At 32.9% G+C, this 22,096-nt stretch overlaps 1 protein-coding gene across 1 annotated transcript; it reads right to left on the reverse strand.

The window, feature by feature from the left end:
• Positions 1 to 19,999: 19,999 nt before the first annotated feature.
• LOC126728290 (uncharacterized) lies at positions 20,000 to 20,860 on the reverse strand. Its single transcript, XM_050434141.1, has one exon. It carries the CDS (start codon positions 20,858 to 20,860, stop codon positions 20,000 to 20,002), a length of 861 nt encoding a protein of 286 aa, XP_050290098.1.
• Between the last annotated feature and the right edge of the window lie 1,236 nt (positions 20,861 to 22,096).

The following is a 22,096-nucleotide window of genomic DNA, read 5'->3' on the forward strand; positions in this document are numbered from 1 at the left end:
TCTTCATTCGAAACTCAGAAATTGTGCAAACGTCCAATTTCCAAAAAAATTGACTTTTGTGCAAATGTTGACCAGAAAGTCAAAATTTTCAAAACGGACCTGTCCCACTCAATTTTTCAAGTACATTCCGATTTTGGGACCCGTTTCTTCATTCGAAGCTCAGAAATTATGCAAACGTCCAATTTCCAAAAAAATTGACTTTTGCGCAAATGTTGACCAAACGTCAAAATTTTTTTAGATGGACCTATCTTGATCAATTTTTTGAGTACATTCCAATTTTGGAGTCCGTTCCGTCATTTGAGACTTGAAAATTGCAAAAATGACTCAATTCCAAGTGATCAAAACTTAGGTCCTCAAGAACAAAATTTGAGATTCACCCATTTAATTGGGATCCCCGCAAGGTTATTCTCCAGATTTCATCAAGACTTACCTTTCAAAGTACAAATGAACTCTCACAAATGTTTCTTAAAAATTACACTAGGTCATTAGTTCAATCTGCTATTCCCGTTCGGTGCCTACCAGTCTCCAACTTACCATTCCTGTTCGGTGCCTACCATTCCTACCTACTGTTCCCACCTACCATTTTCACCTACCGTTCCCATCTACCATTCTCACCAAAAATTCTCAACTACCATTCTTAACTACCTACCTACCATTCTTCATCTCTCTACTATAAATAGGAGGGCCGGGTTCATCAAAAATTCATCCAAAAAAAAAAAAAACACTGAATCATGAAATGAAGATTTGCCTCTTTCAGATTTTCAAATCCTCCTTTTCACAACCATTTCTCACTATGACCTCATCATTCTCAATACCTAGCAATCGATTTTGCTTCATAATCGGTTTGAGATCAACCCTCCCATGGGTCGGTCGAAACCCTATTTACAACATCATTGCAGTTTTGAGATTCAAACAAACTTTGTTTCTCCACCTAACAACGACCTTTGTCCATAAAATTACTCATAACAAGGTCTGCATCGCCCTCCCATGCTTCCGCGGACTTGGTTGGCCAGGAAGTCCAAGTCCAGCGGACACACCTGTTCCTAACCTTAGGGCTCCTATAGTCTCTTTCCAATTGCTTGGTCTTCCAGCAGAAGCAGTGGTTCGGAACAAACAGCAACTTGTCTGGTTTCCAAACCAGGTTCACAAGTTAGTTCCATCTTTCATTTTTTCTGTGCTTTTCTAACAAGTGGCAGTAGATGAAGATGGTAAAAAGTGTTGGGGTATCCTACAAATTGTTTTCCATCCAACACTTAAAACAACCTCCAAGGCGCCAGCTCATCAGAATTCAGCCTTTGGTGCTGGTAAATGGTCATCAAAGCCTTATTCCATGTCCCCACTACTATGGGACCCAAAGGTCATCGTTGCTGGTACCTCAAAACTCATTTTCTGAAATTACTCCAACTTAAAATCAGCTCGAAGAATTTCAGAAGGTACTCTTCTGAAATTACTTCAACATAACGTCCGTCAGCATGGTCCCATTACACAGGCGCATTCAATTACTTGCTATCGGACCCCATGCAACACACAGTCAGTCCCATATTCAAAGTTGTACTTCCCATAAACATCTACACTAGAAGGGACCCAGCATACAGGGCCAGCACCATGGTGGTGTATGCTTTGCTCATTTGCTTTGCTTCATCTCCATCTTCTTCGTTGCCACTACCAGCATACCCAGAATACATAAGCTTCTGAAATTACTTCAACTTAACTTGAGTGATACAATTATGCAGGCGCATTCAACCACTTTCCCACCTGTCCTCGTTGTAATCCAAAGCATGATCTTCTGAAATAACTTCACCAGAAGTTCTTAAGAACACGAGGCTAGCTCTATGACCCTGCATGCTGTATCCAGCCACCATTCCCTCATCTTCCCCATCTTCAACATCTTGTGATCGCCGCCAACGATCCAAAATACTCTTTTGAAATTACTTCAACTTAATCTCTGCTAAGAAGGCTCCATCACGCAAGTACGTTCAAATACTTGCAGACCCCTTTTTCGGTCTCATCAAAGCCTTTTGTATGGGTGGGTCTACTATTCGGAAATTATCTCATCCTTCTGAAAGCTCCACCACCTTCAACAGCTCCACCACCTTTGACTACTTCACTTAAAGAGTCAAGTACCAAAAATCCATTTTTTTCGAAACTCATTCCCACACCACACTCCAAGACTGTGTGCGTGAACGAGTCTCGAGGGGGCATTTGTAGAGAGGGAAAATTCCCGACCTATCACAAGCTGACACGTCACATTACCAAGTCCACAAAATACAGCCAATTACAGAGCACCATGTATTGCTGCTAGGTTTTGCTATCACTATTCAGAAGCCAACACAAATTTGCCAAGTGTCATGCAAGAACCAATCACGCATCAGCGCACGTGTAAGCGATGACTCAAGCAGCCTCGCACGTGTAAGCGATGACTCAAGCAACCTCGCACGTGTAAGCGATGACTTAAGCGGACCAATCAAGCTGTGACATGTGTCACCAATCAAGCTCCGCCACGTATCGCTCACCCACCCCAAAACTCCTATAAATAGAAGCCTTCCTGAGACATTTAGGAGGACCAGAATTGAGAAGTAAAAAAGCTCTGTGAAGATCAAGCCTCAAAGCCTTCAAGAACTTCAACCCCAAAAATCGAAGAACATTCGAAGCAGAATCATCCAGATCATCTGCCTAGATCCTAAAGTTCACGGGAATCAAGCCAAAAGTGTCCGAAAACATCAACAAATCACAAATCATTGAAGCTCAACGGATTCAAGCCTCTAAAGCTCCGAAGAACTTCCACCACAAACCTTCGAAGACGAAGAACGCACGAAGAACACGAAGAACGCGAAGAACAAAGGATTTCTAAACAAGCTCATAGCCAGAGATTCATTGTAATTCCATTTCAGTAATCTTCGATCCATCCCTCAACCAAATTGAAGGATATTTTGTGTTCAAGTCAAATCCACATTACCATAAATCTAATCAATAAGTTTTGCAAGGAGATCGAATCAGAGGATCACTCTTTTGTAATTCCAGAGAATTGTACCACACAATCATCAATACAAATTCGCATTTGTGAAACTATTTTACTTGTTCGATTTATTTCGAACTAGAAATTTAGTCGCTTACAGGAAGCAAATATTATAAGAAATAATATTCAACTAATCAACCTAAGAATTTAATCTTCTAATAGTAATATCAAATTATGAAAATAAACTTGCATTTTACAAACATTCTTAGCATAAATATGTACTTAAAAATAAACTTTATTTAAACATATGAAAGAAATTATAAATATATATATATATATATATATATAAAATATATTAATTCATCCCACATGTGCATGTGTTGTTCCACTGATGTAATGGATGACGTTGTTCCCATATCCATTGTAACCATATTTAACAAGTAATTAAGAATGTAACCATAACAAAATGCTAAGCGTAAGATTGAGAAATTTGCTTCCAAAATTGTTTTCTTTAGGAAAAAAAAAGGCAAACATTTATGAAACAATATACATATGCACCATGATTTTTGTATATTGCAATGATAATAATAATTTTTATTTATGATTATGTGTTTTAGATCACAAAACATAACTTGGAATCATGTATATACATATAGTTTCCCTTAATAGCTCCAATGAAGAACTTTGTAGTCCTTTGCCTCCATTAAACAATTTGAACTTTTAAAAATATGTTTTCTTTACAACAAACACATAAATAAACAATAAGTCCAAAATCACCAAAAAAAAATTTAAAAATGAAAAAAAATTCTTAAGGTGACAAGGTATTAAATTGTCAAGGTTTCTAAAATCAAGAGTAATTGCTTGTTTGAATGGAGGGGGGAAGGAAGGAGAGTAGAGGATAGTAGAGTAGTGTTGGATAAAAATAAGTTAATTTTGTGCTAAATCTACTCTACTCCCCCTCAGTCCAAACAGACCATAACCTTCACGTTCTATTTGGCATCAGTTGTAAGAGCAAAAGAACTTAAGAAGTAGGATTACATTTCAAAGGAACACTGCTATAAGAAAACAAAAATTTAAAACTCTCGCAAATCAAAGAAATGTCTTCTAAAATCCAAGAAATCTGTGATGGACAAATCTGATATGTGAATTCAGTAACTTCACCAAACGTACTTTCCATAAATGCTTTCAAGAAAGTCATTAACTTGACTGTTCAACGCTTTTCTCATGGCATGGGATGTTGTACACAAAAAGTTTCCCTTTGCCTAGTCTCTCACATGAAGTAGTCATTATCTCCCCTTTGGAGTTACAAATAATGAGTCCAAGCCTACAGGCTACAGGTTGTTGTATGCCATCTTCAAAGTTGACATCAAACTAGGAAGTTGCCATTTGACGATCCCTAGACCAGGCGGAACTAGAGTTGCTCTATAAACTTCGAGGAACTCAAGAGTATGTATGGAAGCCTGGGACCTAATAGAATAGCTGATAGCCTTTGTTTTCAAATAGTTATGCGTATTAGCTACCCCAAATCATCCAAGCAGCTATAAAAACCATATCAAGGAGATTTAAGCGCTTCATGGCAGTGACTATAAGATCATGGAAGTCCTCATGATTTGGCAAAGTGACGGAAAATGGAACATGGGACCAGACAATCAGTGTATAAGAAATCAAGAAAATTGCTTGGTGTTAGTATGAAATCTTACCAATAATTTCTAATTAAACAATAGAAATCAAAAGTTAGTTTTTGTTCATGATAATGAAATCAGGTGACCAGTTGTGAAAAGTTTAACCGTAATGGTATTAGGTTTTTATTTCAAAGTTTGTTTAGATTTGAGTAGGGATGGCAACGGGTCGGGTTCGGGCCGGGTTTTTTTATACCCGGACCTGACCCACGGGTCTTAGCCCGCGGCCCGGACCCGGCCCGTTTACTAAACAGATTTTTTTTCGGGGCCCGGACCCGCCGCTGCCGGGCCCCATGGGCCCCGTTTAGGCCAACCAGATTTGGGCCCAACCCAAAAAAAATGAAAAGAAGAAGAAGAGAATTGAAGCCTAAACAGAGTCTAACGAAAATCTAATCACACTTTCCTCTTTTTTCCTCCTGAAAATGCAATCTATCAAAACTAACTATTCCTCTTTTTTCTCACACTTAATCGGTAACCAAACAGAGCCAGAAAATCACGATTAACAAACCCAAAATCACAAACACAAAAATCCCAAAATCACAAACACAGAAATCATTGAATATACATGTTTAAATAAAAATAATTACAACATTTTCTCGGCTATTTTCTTGCCACCCAAACGGATCCAAGATCTAACAAACCAACCCATTTTCTCAGCTTCTTTTCTTGGTCGAATTGCAGAGACAGTACAGCAGTTCGACACATATTCTTCAACGAAAAGTTGTTTGGGGGTTTGGTGGCTTCGAATTCGCTGAAAAACAGTGGGGGTTTCGATCAGAGGGTGAAGGAAATGTTGAGTACGAAATGTCCATCGCTAGTGTACGGGTTTTCTGGGTTTGGTTGGGGTTGTCGTGGTGAGAAGAAAGGAGAGTAAGTGAGGCTTGGTTGTGGCTGTGGTGGTCAGAGGAGAGGAGAGTGAGTGAGTGAGAGTGGGAGAGGAAAGTGATGGAGGCGTGTGTGTGAGAGAGCTGAGAGATGAAGAGGGAGAGGCGGAGCTGAAATGAGGAGAAGAATAGAAAAATCTAGGGTTTTCAACTATATATATATATATATATATATATATATGTGAGGGTAATTTAGTAATTATATATATATATAACCGGGTCTTATCCGGGTCGGGTTTCGGGTCGGGTTTCGAGTTTTTTTGATAAAACCCGGACCTGACCCGGACCCGCTTCGGGTTTTTTTAAAAAAACCCATACCCGACCCTATTCTTTATCGGACCGGGCCGGGTATCCGCGGGTCGGATCTAAATTGCCATCCCTAGATTTGAGTGACATTTGATCTAGCCTTTGGGCCTTAGCTTCAGTGGTTATAGGGTCAATGAGGTTTGGTCAGTCTTATGTTTCAAATGATAACACTAATGGTCCATTTGGATTGAGGGAAAGAAAGGAAGAGTAGAATAGAGTAAAGTAGATTTAGCAGAAAATTAACTTATTTTTAACCAACTCTACTCTACTCCCCTCTACTCTCCCTCCTTCCCCCCTCCATCGAAACAAGCCATAAGACAACTCAGCAATTAATAAATTGAGCAATTATTGAAATTTGCCAGTAAACTTGAGCATTAAATGAATCTTCAATAAAATTATGTCAAATTTTGTTTGTAAGGCCATTTTAATTATGTATTTTACAATCACTTGGTGATGGATTTTTAATTTTCTAAGGGGTTTCAAAAAAAATATATTAAAGGAGGTGTTTATCATAACTTTTCTTACTTTTAATGTCTTCTTTTTTTTTTTCTTTTCTTTTCTTTTTTTGCAAAAATCTCATTTTAATCCCTATATTTTGGAGTCACCATCAATTTGGTCCCTACGTTTTCATACAAATCAATTTGGACCCTATATAACTTTTTTAACTACTCTAACATCTTCTTCCACCCACTATAACTATAATAATTGACACCTTTGTGGTACAAAATAAATAAATAAAAATATTAAAAAGCCCCAATGATCGTTCAATAATAATAATTAAAATAATAATTTTTTTTAACAATTCGGTCCAATCCGATCCAGTATGGGGTTATTTCTTCCAAAATCAGGACCATGATCAAGACCCTAGTTTTTTATATTGAAATATCGAGACTTGACCAGGTCCCTTAAAAGAAAAGATCAAATTGTATTTTTCGGTTTTATCTGGTTGGTCGATTCGGTTTTTTTGGTTTTTTGAACAACCCTACTTGATATTGCTACGAATTTAATATTGATTTCTTTATTTGGCCTAAGGATAGATGATATATGTACTTGGTTGATAATAGAGTAATGCTAGGGCCAAATAAATTTGCATAACTTTTGCCACAACTCACCATGTGGCAAGTTGTGAGTGGTAGAGATGTGTTCACTATTTACAACTAGTCACGAGGCAAGTTGTGGCAAAAGTTGTGCAATTTTATGTGATCCTAGCATTACTTTGATAATAATCATAAATTCATAATAAAGCACTACTCCCTATCCCTCAGATGTGTTAAGTGGTTCTTATTTATGACATTTCGGATTACATCACGTTATCAAAAAAGATTTGAGTGAACGAGTAAAAGTGGATTGCTACCTAATTTGAGCTATAATGATTTTAGTGTATGTGTGTGTGAATCATGCATCAATGAAAAGATGTCAACCCTTAGAGTTATTGGAGGTGATCCACTTTGATATATGTGGACCCTTGAGATATAAGGCACATAGAGGGATGGTATATTATTACCTTCATTGAATATTATTCTAAGTATGGGTGTGCATATCAACTCAACCATAACTAGTATTTTATCGAAGGCATTGCAAAATATAAATGGAAAAACAGTCCAGCAGATCAATTAAGAGTGTGAACAAGATAGAGGTGGTGAGTAAGAAAGCTTTTGATGAGTTTCACTAAGGGTTGGTTCGGGTTAGGTTTGTGCCCAACCCGAAACTGACCCGTAATAGTAACAGGTTTGTCGGTTTGAGTTGCCAACGGGTGGTTATCAGTTTTAGGTGAAACTAAAAAATCGCCGAAATCCACCAAAATGCAGCTAGATCCGATGAGATTTCCGCCAAATCGTGCGGAGAAATCATAGGATTCAGCCAGATCCGATGTATATCGTGCCAGAAATTGCTGGATTTAGCTAAAAATGTGGTCAAAAATCTAGAAATATAGCCAGAGTTAATGGTCATCAAGCGGGTTAAGTTTCACGGGTTTTAAAGGAGGAGATCCAAAATCGACTCGCTGGTGTCAAGACTCCAATCCAACAGCTAAAGCAATCAGATCGGGTGGTTATGGGTCGGGTTTGGGCAGGTGGGCTCGACACCCCCCAGAGGAAAGGTTATAATAAGCCTTAGAAAACCAATATTTACACGTCATATTTTCTTAAAATGATTGAATAAACAATTCCATACAAATGCAGTCACAATAAAAACTTATAAACAATGAACACTCCCATATCCAAACACAAAATAATTTCAATGTTCATATTTTGGTGTTAGATCTCATCACACACAAATCTATTTTGGTGATTGGTAACACATAAATCTCATTGAACTAAATGTAAACCTTCGAATCAAATGATTAAAAGACTAACATTAAAAAAAAAATAAAACATACAAAAAAGAAAGATCTTTGAGCTTACACATAGAAGCATGTGCGATAAGGTTAGTGTATATCAATACTAAGGGTATGCATGGATCAAGTTGGGCCGAACTTGAGGGTTTTTTCAATTCAACCAACCATGGTTAGTTTGAAAAAAATCTAACTCAAACCACTTGAATCGGGTTGGACCCACGGGTGGGGCATTTTTTTTTATTTTATATAATTGAGCATTAGAACAATATCAACACAAATATGAACAAATTCATAACCTAAGAAACCTTAATATAGTACCAAACCAACACAAAATATTTTATTAATGCTTTAAATTTCAAACAACAGCATATTTATAATCTTATAAATTTGTTTTTAGTGCATTAAACCAACACAAATAATCAAATCAAATAGTTTTATTTCCTACCCCTGCCATCTGAAAATTCTAAGTAATTGCACCATCATATACAAAGTATCAAACCAAATGACATTTCATTTAGTTAGTAAGATATCAAATAGTTTTATCTCAATTCAGTTCATAAGAAACAAACTAAAAATGAAAAAATATTATTATCTTATAGTTTGTAGTATATTATATTGTTCTATTCCAATTTAGCTGATAAGCAAATGAACAAATAATAAAAGGCGTAAATGCTCTTTTTGTCCCTATATTTTGGGGTCATTTCTATTTTGGTCCCTACATTTCTATTTTACCACTTTTAGTCTCTAATCCAATTAACGCTTGTTATTTTAGTTCTTTCCGTCAACCAACAGACAGAAATAACTGAGGTGGCCGCTAACGGCACATTAAAATAATAATTAAAAAAATCTATTTTGACATCGAAAAATGCCACATCAGCATCTAAATTAATTTTAATTAAATTAAAAAATTAAAAACAATGTTCTTCTTAAATGTTCTTCTTAAATCAAGAAATAAACCCAACAGCAACATCAAACCCAAAATCAAAGAGCAAACCCAAAGTCAAAGAGCATGAACATCAAAGAACATGAACATCAAACCAACAGGGAAAAAAAAAAAAAAAAAAAACATGAACATCACCAAATCAAAGAGCATCAACCAGAGCAAACACAGGAAAACCCACATGAAACCACACCCAAACCAAACCATCCAAAGAATAGAAACCCAGCAAAGCACCCAACTCATCCACTCCCAAACCAAACCATAATCAAAGAAATTTCGAATACCACAACAAGTTAATAACTTAAAAAACAAAAAGAAATTTCAAAATGTGAAATTCCCAGCAAACGCTAAAACCAAATCTCCAGCAAACCCCAAACCCCAAATGTCTAGAAACAATCACCGATTAGACCAACAACAACAACAAACCCTGCAATCCCAACCAACAAACCCAGTCGAACCCAACACCCACCAACAAGCTCCGAGATTCCTATCGAAAAAGCTACGCCGCTCTGGCCAGATTTCGGTATCGAGAAGACCAATAATGACATCGGAGTCGTAATCGGAATCAGACCAGAGACCGCACTGGTTCTTGAGGCCAAGAAACTGAGGAGACCGAGTGGTGTGAAGCTTGCGACGGCGGGCCTCGAACACGGCGACGACTGAGGGGTGTGAAGCTTCACTTTACGTGAGAGAGGCAGAGAAGCCATCTCTTTCTCTAAACCCAAATCCAATCAAACCCAGTCAAACCCACCAACGATCACCAAGCAAAGCCGAAGAGAAAGGCCAGATCCCAGCAAACCTAGTCGAACCCAACACCCACCATCTCAATCCCCATGAGATGGCTTTCGATCCCGATGAGATGGCTGCGGTGTATAGCATGCTCACAACGGTGGAGAATCTGGTGGAGGTGAAGCCTGCGGTGGCGGAGATGGTGTGCGAGAGGACGAAGTTGTTGAAGTGGTTGCTAGGTTCTGGGTTGCTAGGTTCTAGGTTCTGCGATGACAAAGTTGTCCTGGTTGGGTTCTAGGTTTCAATGTGAGTTTGGTGATTGAAGAAATGTGGGTTGTGGCTTCTGGGATTAGATGATTTTCTGGTTTTGAACTTTCTGGGCTTATGGCTTAGGGATTTGATGATTTTGCAGGATTGAAAATGAGGACTGAATTTCTTTTTTGAGCTTATGATTTCTTTTTTGAGCTGAATTTTTTGGGTTTCTTTGTGTGTTTGTTTCTCAAGAAAATTTCTGGGGATGAACCCAAGGAACATGAACATGTTCTTCAAAAAAAAATAATGAAAGAACTAAATTTTTTTAATTTAATTATCTTATTTTATTTTAAAAGAATTTAGAAAAAAAAATGAAAAAATATTTTTTTATTATTATTTTATGCTGACTTGGCATTTATTAAATAATAAATAATTTTTTTATTATTATTTTATTCGCCACGTCAGCATTTACTGTATCAACAATACACTATTTGCCACGTCAGCTTTTTCTGTTAGTTGAGTGACGGTAAGGACTTAAATGTCACGCGTTAATTGGTTTAGGGACTAAAAGTGGTAAAATGAAAATATAGGGACCAAAATAGAAATGATCCCAAAATGTAGGGATGAAAAGAGCATTTATGCCATAATAAAATCGTATAATATGTTTTTAAAATATATATTAAATATAGGAGGTTGAGTCAAGTTTGGTGGAATTGTGAATTTGTTGACTCACACCTAACCCGACCCACTATAAAAAATAAATAAATAAAATAAACTTGACAATCCAGCCCAATCCAACAATCCTCAAAAACCAACCTAACCCAATAAACAGACCTAATTTGGCAGGTTGGATTAGATCAGGTTGGATTTAGTAGAATTTTAGGTTAGCTGTACACCCCTAATCAAGACTTTTTTAAGCAAGTATATTTCACATTAGAAAATTAACTATGTGTATTTATTAATGTAAGACAAAATAATTAATGCAAATATTAATCAAGCATCTTTATAGCAAGAAGTTTAAAATCTAAGTCTAGAAAAATTAATTTTCAAATACATTTAATGAGTCAATATATTTAATGAGCAATTATGTTTAATTATTGATCTTAACTTCACTTTTTTTTTTTTTTTTTTTTTTGAGAATCAACTTCACATATTTATTTTATCTTTTGTTAATGAGTACTGAAAAAAATTGACCTTTCCTAAAATTTAATGAAATTATAGTCACCTCACATTTATTTCCAATTGTACCAACTACAAAGTTCTTCCTTGACTTTCAAAATAAATTACAACAACTCTCATGCAGCTTAACAATATTAAAATCCATTAATTGAATTCAAAATAATTCTAATTTTTTTTTTATATTTCCACTTTTATCCTCATTTCTAAATGAAATTCTCATTTACTTAGAACACGTTTGGTACATTAAATATAGATTACAACAAGAATCGTAATCTTTATTACTGGAAATAAAATATGTTATAATGGAATAACTAAACCTATTCATTAGTTTGGTAGATTCTCAAAAAATATATATAATCATTAGTTTGTATGTAAGTTGTAATATATTATAATAAAACTTAAAGATCTATTTTAGCAAATATCTTACTCATACACTTATATTTCCTAGAAAATAATATATTTTAAATTTGAGAGAGATGAGTTATTTTTTGATGATTTTTTATTTCCATAATTGTTACGCGGAAAGTTTGTTTATTTGAAAATATATTAATATTAGAAATTATTACTCCTACTAAGGAATAGATATTACAACTCTTTTAGAGAGGAATAGTTACTCCTCATTTTAAAGAATAGCTATTTATAAGGAAAGACTATTCCCGGCAACAAAATTATAACCAAACAATTGAATAGCTAAATAATAGGAATAGGTATTACATTACGGTACATATTAAAGACTAGAAAAATTAATTTTACGATATATTTAATGAGTCAAGACATTTATTAAGCAATAATTCTTCCTTATTGACATTAAATTCACATAATTATTATATCTTTTGTTAATAAGTGCTGACAACAAAATGTGAAAATATTGCAATGACCTTTCTAGAGGTTTACTTATATTACATTGACCTCCCCATTATTTCCAATTGTACAAAAACATTCCTTGCTTTTCAAAATAATTTACAATTCCTATCCAAAAAAAATAAAAATAATTTATAATCACTCTCATGTAGCTTAACACTATCCAAGAAAATTCCCTTTTTTTTAATCTATAATTAATGGGTTAAGAAGTATAAAGATAATTTCTTCTAATCAAAAGTCAATGATAAAGATAACATGGTATCATTTAATACGAAATACTTTTTCATAAAAGTTACCTTTAACTTGTCCAACACACTAAAAGAAGGGGTCGCTTTCCTTCCCAAGATACACATCACAATGAGGATGCTCATCTCCTATATATAGGGAAAATGTATGCTTTCTTCCTTACCATTTATCAATCTACCAAAGCCATTGCTAGAAAACCCGCTTTGGTTTGTAAACAATGGCTGTGAAAATGCCTGTATTGCTACTTGTTATGTCAAAATATGAATGTTCTAATAAATAAACCTGCCAACTACAGATATTATTTAGTAACGTATTGATAGCTGATAAAAATCTTCAGAATTTGGCATATTATATTGGTTGTGAGACCTAAGTTAGGTCTTTTGACAAGATGACAATCTATTTGATAATTCAATAATTAGGTTTGGTGGGATTTGAAATCTAGATGTTTCTATTTGAAACACTAAAATATACTAACTAGTTGAGCTATAAAGATCTTGGTACAAGATGACCCAATTTAAAATAGATGATCCAAAAATAAAACTTAAGTACAATTTCGTAGAACCTTAATTGTTATACCTTAAATTCCCCAATTAAATTCAATCACATTGCTGTAGTGACCAATGAAATATAAATAATGTCATCTTTTTCCAAAGACAATAAACTCAACCATGTGATTCATTGATCAATGCAATCACCTTACTGAATTTATTTAGGAAATCAAGAGTACCTAAAGAGCTAAACGGATGTACATAAGTTTTGCTCAAAATAAAAATGTAATAATTAATCAAATAGCAAGAGTTAAGGGATAATCAAGAAAAGACAAAGCCCTGATACAAATCCTATCAACAAAAAAATCCTTTCAAAGATTGAGAGATGCTACGTTTACAATATTTTTACAACAAATCACAGGTGGTTAGTTGTTATTGGTTCAAATTTGAAACTAACACTAAGATTACTTTTTTGCCTCAACAATAACAACCAGTAACAACCTGCCACTTAAAATTTGTTGTAAAAATGTTGTAGACATATCATTTCTCTTCAAATATTTGAAACTAATAATCTATGAGATATCACTGTTTAAGATCTATGCAAATAAATTAATTCAATCAAAAAAGAAATAAATGAATCAAAACAACCAACATAAATCTTTTGGTGATTGGCAACACATAATTCTCATTGAATTAAGCATAAACCTTTGAATTAAATGAATAAAAGACTTTAACATTAAAATAAATAAATATACCAAAAAAAAAAAAAAGATCTTTGAACATACACATCGGAGCATGTGCAACGAGGTTAGTGCATATCAATACTAAGGGTGTGAATGGACTATGCCGGGCTTAAGGGGTTTTTTTAATCCAACCCACCATGGTTAGTTTAAAAAAAATCCAACTCAAACCACTTGAATTAGATTGGACCCATGGGTTGGACATTTTTTTTTTTTTTTAATAATTGAGCATTAGAACAATATCAACACAAATAACAGCAAATTCATAACTTAAGAAACTTGAACATAGCACCAAACCAACACAAACTATTTTATTAATGCTTTAAATTTCAAATAACAACAGATTTATAATCTTATAAATTTATTTGTAGTGCATTAAACTAACAAAAATAATCAAATCAAATAAATTTTATTTACTACCCCTACCATCTGAAAATTCTAAGTAATTGCATCATAATCAAACCAAACAACATTTCATTTAATTAGTAAGATATCAAATAGTTCTATCTCAATTTAGTTCATGAGAAACAAACTAAAAATGAACAAGTTTATTATTCTATATTCAGTAGGATATTATATAGTTCTATCCCAATTTAGTTGATAAGAAAATGAATAAATAATAAAATCATATAATATGTTTTTAAAATATATATTAAATATAAGTGGATCAAGTTAAGTTAGGTGGAATTGTAATTTGCTGATTCACACCTAACCCGACCCACTGTAAAAATAAATAAATAAATAAAATAAACTTGACAATCCAACTCAACCCACTAACCCTAAAAAACCAACCTGACCCAATAAACAGACCTAATTTTGCAAGTTGGACTAGATCAGGTTGGATCTATCAGATTTTTAGGTTGATTGCACACCCCTAATCAAGACTTTTTTAAGCAAGTATATTTCATGCTTGAAAATTTACTATGTGTATTTATTAATGTAAGACAAAATAATTAATGCAAATATTAATCAAGCATATTTATAGCAAGAAATTTAAAATCTAAGCCTAGAAAAGTTAATTTCCAAATACATTTAATGAGTCAAGATATTTAATGAGCAATTATGTTTAATTATTGACATTAGCTTCACATATTTATCATATCTTTTGTTAATGAGTGCTGAAAAAAATTTACCTTTCCCGAAATTTAATGAAATTACATTCACCTCACGTTTATTTCCAATTGTACCACCTACAAAGATCTTCCTTGATTTTCAAAATAAATTACAATAGCTCTCCTGCAACTTAACAATATTAAAATCCATTAATTGAATTCAAAATATAACTCTGATATTTTTTATATTTCCTCTTTTATCCTCATTTCTAAATGAAATTCTTATTTACTCAAAACATGTTTGGTACACTGAATGTGGATTATAACATGAATCGTAATCTTTATTACTAAAAATAAAATGTGTTGTAATAGAATAACTAAATCTATTAATTAGTTTGATAGATTCTTAAAAAAAAAAAAAAAAAAAAAAAATTAGTAGTTTAGTTGTAAGTTGTAATATTTAGAATAAAACTCAAGATATATTTTTGGAAATATCTCACTCATACAATTATATTTCCTAGAAAATAATATATTTTAAATTTGAGAGAGATGAGTTATTTTTTTGATGATTTTTTATTTCTATGATTGTTACGTAGATATGGAAAGTTTATTTATTTGAAAATATATTAATATTAGAAATTATTATACCTGTTAAGGAATAAATATTAAAACTCTTTTAGAGAGGAATAGTTATTCCTCATTTTAAAGAATAGCTATTTATAAGGAATGGTTATTTCCTGCAACAAAATCATAACCAAACTATTTTATAGTTAAATCATAGAAATAACTATTATATTACAGTGCCTATTACAGTCTACCAAACATGCCCTTATATATAATTAATGGGTTAAAAAACATATATACCAAAACATTTTTAAGCAAGTATATTTCATGCTAGAAATTTAAACGTGTATTTGTTAATGTCACAAATTAATTAATGCAAATATTAAACAAGCATATTTATAGCAAGAAATTTGAAATTAAATACTAGAAAAATTAATTTTAAGATTCATTTAATTAGTCAAGACACTTATTAAGCAATTATTTTTACTTATTGACATTAAATTCACATAATTATTATATCTTTTGTTAATGAGTGCTGACAACAAAATGTGAAAATTTTGCAATGACCTCTCTAGAGGTTTACTGAAATTACATTGACCTCTCCCATTATTTCCAATTGTACAAAAACCTTCCTTACTCTTCAAAATAGCTTACAATCACTCTCATGTAGCTTAACACTGTTAAAACACATTAATTGATATGAAAAAATAATTAAGAAAATTTGTATATTTTCATTTTTATCCTCATTCTTAAATGAAATTCCCATTTTCTTATCTATAATTGATGGGTTAAGAAGCATAAAGATAATTTCTTCTAATCAAAAGTCAATGATAAACAAATTTTTTTTTTTAAATGTCTGAAATCATTATTGCTAATATTCAAAATTTCCAATTAAAGAAATATAAGATTCCCCGCCATGAACACTCCTCTCAAGAATATCGTCAAAAATGAAAAACCTCCCGGTGGAGTATTATTTTTTTCTACATAAAGAAATTGAGCCCAATTGGAGCTACCCACAGAACTGCAGGAAGCATAATTGGTCGTTAGGTTCAACGATTTGCTTTCCATGCTTACAAAAACTACTGAAGACCAAAGGTGGAAGGTATTTTGGAGGAAACTGCCTAAATTGTAATCTTTCATCATTGCCAATTATTAGGGGTGTCAATTCGGGTTAGCGTGTCGGGTTCATGTCGTGTTGAGGTAGGGGTATTCGACTAAATGGCTCAACCCTAACCCGACCCATTTAATAATCGTGTCATGATCCTTTAACCCTAACCCGACCTGTTAATAAGGAGGGTTGATCTGACCTAACCCATTTGACACGCGTAATAAAAGAGTCGTGTTGGGTTGACATGAATGTAACACAACCCATTTCAACCTGCATAATACTAAATATAACATCCATCTAGAAATAATGTTTTTTACATCCCAAAAAACAGTGCATACTTAAAGTCTTCAATCCACATTTAAAATAATATAGTTCAACAAAAATATAACATTCATCTATAAATGAGTTCTTTACACTCCAAAAGAAGTGCATAAACTTCAATCCAAATTCAAAATAACAAAGTTTAACAAAAATAAAATAACATAGTTCAACAAAAATATAATATCCTTGGAACTTGCCAAATGCAAAGTTCTATGCCAAAAAAAAAAAAAAAAAGTATTAGTAGTTCTAGGGTTTGTAAATTTTCAATTTCCAATTATATCCCTTGTAAATTGTTGTAATTACTCACTTTTCTTTTCAAATTTAAAATATATGTTGGATATGTAAGGTATTTGACAAATCTAAAATAAAATAAATATTTATTTGTTATACGAGTTAAATGAGTTGTGTTAAGTAGGTCATTTCGGATTGACACAATTAAATTGGCGTGTCAAACGTGTCTATTGCGAGTTACGCGGGTTGACTCGCTTATTACACGTTTCTTATCGTGTCGCTTTCAAGTTGATCCATTTATGACCCAAACCCATTAAGGCCTAACCCTAACCAGAAAAAACCCGTGTCGGGTTCGTGTCATGTTCGCGGGTTGGGTCGAACATTGACACCCCTATCCATAGGTGGATTAGCAATTTGGCCAAGGTCAATCTTTTTTTTTTTTTTTGGCCCTGCATTTTCCTGTTAAATTGTCAATTTTTTTCCCAAATTTGAACCCCATTAATTTCAACATGGGACCCAGGACCAGCTAATCGACACTAAACTTTTCCAACTAAATTTTAATATCATTAAAATTCTTGGAAAGTATTAAATGTTAGCTATCCAAATTAAATCGTGTACATGCAATCACATGATTAATTTCAAATAGATTATAAACATAATTAATCCAAATTAATTGTGAGAGGCTTTGGTCAATAGAAAACCCAGGAGAGCATTTTAACCAAAAATTTAGACAAACAAAAACAACCATAGCATCTTTTAACAATGTGATGACTATCCATCCTCAGAAAGTTATGTAGGCCTCCATGTTTGGCCTAGGCATATTATTTATATAAAAAAAAAATGTTTCGAGATATGAGGTGAAAAAACATATAACATAATTTATTTTTCTCTATTACACATTCATTTCGTTTTGCAAGAAAAATTATTTATGTGTTATCTAGCTTGAGTGAAGAGGAAGAGACCGCAAATGATTTTGTTTTCTTTTCCGGATATATATTTGGAATAATGCAAAGTACTTAAATCATATTTAATTGATTTCATTATTTCTAATTTTTATGGATCAACTTGAAATTATTAATTAAAAATTCTATTCATACGCATAATTTCGAATTTCCTTTAGCCACACAAGGTGGAAACCTATTATACCTATATAGGATGGATATTATTCATGTACATCTATCCCAACTGGCGGTTTATCGAATCATTGCGATCGAAAGGATCCAATTCTATCAAGTTTCCAATTTATAAGTAAAATCTGGGTCAAATTTCTCAAACTATAAATCTATGATCCATTTTTTTGCGTTCTTTAATAATATGTTCTATGTTCTTTAATAATACCCTATACCTAGACACCTAAATAAAAAATATTATCTATTTCATCATTCTTAAATGGTTTTTAAACCTCAAATAAAGCACAATGTGGGTATGTCTCATTAGAATGGTTGATGGCTTAGAACTCCCACTTCTTTATGATGAAGAACCCATAAGGCTTGAAAGAGATTAAAATTTATTAAGGGTGACATAAAAAAACCTTTGTAATCCACCTTTTCAATATTTCAGCACTTTACTTTTATGTCATTTAAATTTCTCTACTTTACTTTCCTTGCAATTTATTTTCTGCATTTTATTATTATTGTCTCTTTACATTTCTCATCATTAATAATGTTGCCATAAAATAAATATGCTTGAGTAAAACAACTCCTCTACACACTATTATAAGGAAATGCCTTTTAAAAATCTTTTCCAAACCATTTTTCAAAAAAATGAAGTCACTCAAATAAAAAAGAGTGTTTTCAAAAAAAGATGCTTTTCTAAATAACCCTTCTTTTTAAAGAATTTTCAAAAAATAAAAATAAAATATTTTCTTTTAAAAAAAGGGAAATACGAAATTAATATGTTTTCAAAAGCGTTTGTCCTATACAAAAAAAGTGTTTTCAAATGGATGTTTCTTCAAAAAATCTATGTTTTCAAAAAATGTGTTTTACCACGTCAAATTTCCCTACAAGGAAATGTTTTCTCCCTTCTTTTTAAAAATGCAAAAAATATCCTGCAAAGATAAAGTTTTTTTACCACATTAAAAAATGCTTTTAAAGAAAAATGTTTCAAATAACCTCATCTTATTTATTAAAAATCCTAAAAATTGTCTTTAGAAAAAAATAGAACTTTTACCACGTTGGATTTCTTTAAAAAAAAAAAATAAGGGTCTTTTTTTCAAAAAAGTGTTTTTCTCAAAAACTTCACAATAAAAAATTTAAAAATAAATAAAAAAAAAAAAAAAAAAAAAAACGTTCTTTTCTAAACTAATCAAAGTTGACGTTGTAATTTTTTTCATACTTTTAATTTTGAGCATTTTCTTAGAATTGTTGTAGTTAAAGATTTGTGTTCATGGCTCACTTCTCTCGAGTCTTTGAACACCTTATAAGTTTACATTATCCCTATCATTTTCTTCGGCACTAATGAGCTATATTTGTCATTTTTTTTTTTTTTTTTCATGATGAAAATGAGAAAACTATGGATGACAACAAGGTGATATTCTTTCAACTCCCTCTTTCTTTGTTGAGTTATTAGCTTGCCTACTTATGATAGCTAGTACTCACATGCTATGTATATATTAAATATTCTATTCACATGTTTTGAATGTTCTCTCACATGTTACTTACGTACATACCTCACATGTCTTGATTGCAAATATTCTTTGGAGTTAATATTCACATGTTTGCTATATGTAAATATTTACTTACATCTATATATGTATATTGTTTTCAAAAAAAAAATCTTTTTTCAAAATGCCAAGTATACTATTTCTTCACAAAAACATAATGTTTGAAATAAATTAAAATGAGGTACTATCTTCAAATGGGCGTTGTGGGGTGCTTAACACCTTCCCCACATGTATCCAAACTTCCGAGTCCAAGATCTTTCGTTCGAAACTTTTTTGTTTTCGATTGACCAAAGCCTCTCTGAATTAATTCAGATTAGTTATGTTTATAATCAATTTGAAATTAATCATGCAATTGAATGTACACGATTTAATTTGGATAGCTATATTTTCCATGAATTTTATTGATATTAAAATTTAATTGGACAAGTTTATTGCCAATTAGATGGTCTTCGGTCCCATGTTGCAATTAATGGGGTTGAAATTTTGGGAAAAAATCAACTTTGACTCTTGCACGGTTATTTTGTAGAGGATCGATCTTTGTGCTGACTGGATTACCTATTGGACTGGGTCCTTCCGGCACATCGTGGTTGATTCTTCCTTGAATATTTTGTAGAGAATCAGTCCATGTTCCGACTGGATTACCTATTGGACTAGGTCCTTCCGGTACATCGTGGTTGATTCTTGCTTGAATATTTTGTAGAGAATCAGTCCATGCAGTGACTGGATTCGGTATAGAATTTGGTCCTCTTGGTACATTTTGGTTGTTTCTTGCAGGATGATTTTTTTGTGGATCGATCCATGTGCTAACTGGATTACCTATTGGACTAGGTCCTTCAGGTACATCGTGGTTGGTTCTTGCTTGAATATTTTGTAGAGAATCAGTCCATGTTCCGATTGGATTACCTATTGGACTAGGTCCTTCCGGTACATCGTGGTTGATTCTTGCTTGAATATTTTGTAGAGAATCAGTCCATGTTCCGACTGGATTACCTATTGGACTAGGTCCTTCTGGTACATCGTGGTTGATTCTTGCTTGAATATTTTGTAGAGAATCAGTCCATGTTCCGACTGGATTACCTATTGGACTAGGTCCTTCCGGTACATCGTGGTTGATTCTTGCTTGAATATTTTGTAGAGAATCGGTCCATGCAGTGATTGGATTATGTATAGAATTGGGTCCTTCTGGTACATTTTGGTTGTTTCTTGTTGGAAGATTTTTTTGTGGATCGGTCCGTTGTGATATTCTAGCACTTGAGCTCATGAAGAAAAGTGAGAGGAAAACAAATAACATGACAATGATTATCTTTCTATTTATCGAGTCAAACATTTTGCCTGCTATAATTTAACAAAGTGGTTGTTGGAATGATGTTTTCACACTATTGTTAACAAACCTTATTTATAAGCCCAAGTATTAGATAATAAAGGTAATATATTTTTATAGTAACCAAACAATATTTGGTCAAAAAATCCTTGGTAATCTCAATCACAAGGTATTTCCATTTTGAATGACTTCTTTTTGGTAATTTTATTGTTGAAATTTAAATATAAATCCTACAAAGTTATTGTTGAAAATCTATTGTGATTTATGTACATGGAAAAAAAATTATTTCCAAGTGCATTTAAAAAGTAATAGATAATTCTTTAATACTCTTGTGAAGGTTAAGACTAAGATGAATAACTTGATAAAACCTTTTACGAGGCAGAATTTTAATGAATAGTGCCTATTTCCTTTTCAATGAAGACAGACACAAGACATTCATTAAAAGATGGGGTGGAAGGTTTGATTAATGAATTATCAAACAATCCACCAACTGGCAAAATCATATGTCGTCGCATAATAGTCATGATTGTATTGTAGTCAAACATATTTATGCTTGTAACAACAAAGGTACTCTCAATCACAAAGTATCATCCTTTCTAATTTTATTTCTGGTAACTCTTTTATTCAATTTTAGAGTAGTGTTTTGTTAGCGCAAATGAATTCCTCTAAACCAAAATTTACCTATATCTTTAAATAAGATGACGGATATTTGGCCTATCGTAATTGTCCATATACTCGCCAATTCACCATCCTCTATCAGAAAATGACTTTCACCTTCCCAATTACACCAGTGAGAATCATTTTGTAGACACCTCGTTTTGAAACAAGGGATCCTCACAAGGTCAAAATCCTAAGTTTCCTTTAGATAAGTGTAAATGTCATTGAAGCCTTTTCTAAAATGAATTGCAAAAACATCGAATTTCACAATGATCTAAGTGATGCACTGGATGCAAAGATCAAAGAACCCCATCACAAAAGATCAAATTTTACGATCAAAATAAACCCTTGTAATTAATGCCTAAACGATGTGAGCATGATAAATTAATTTTAATTTGAAAATTCCGTTGATATATGTTTTAAGACCAGAATTTAATTTCAATTGAACTCACCGGTCTAATGTCTCCACCCTAGGTACTAAGTGACTAGGTGTGAGCAAGGTTTCCGATTTCTACAAATTGGGTGGGTAGGAGTATGGTAGATTTAGGAATTTCTAAACAAAGCCCCCCCCCCCCCCCCCACCAC

The sequence above is a fragment of the Quercus robur genome, chromosome 5, assembly GCF_932294415.1.
Source record: "Quercus robur chromosome 5, dhQueRobu3.1, whole genome shotgun sequence".
Taxonomy (NCBI): Eukaryota; Viridiplantae; Streptophyta; class Magnoliopsida; order Fagales; family Fagaceae; genus Quercus; species Quercus robur.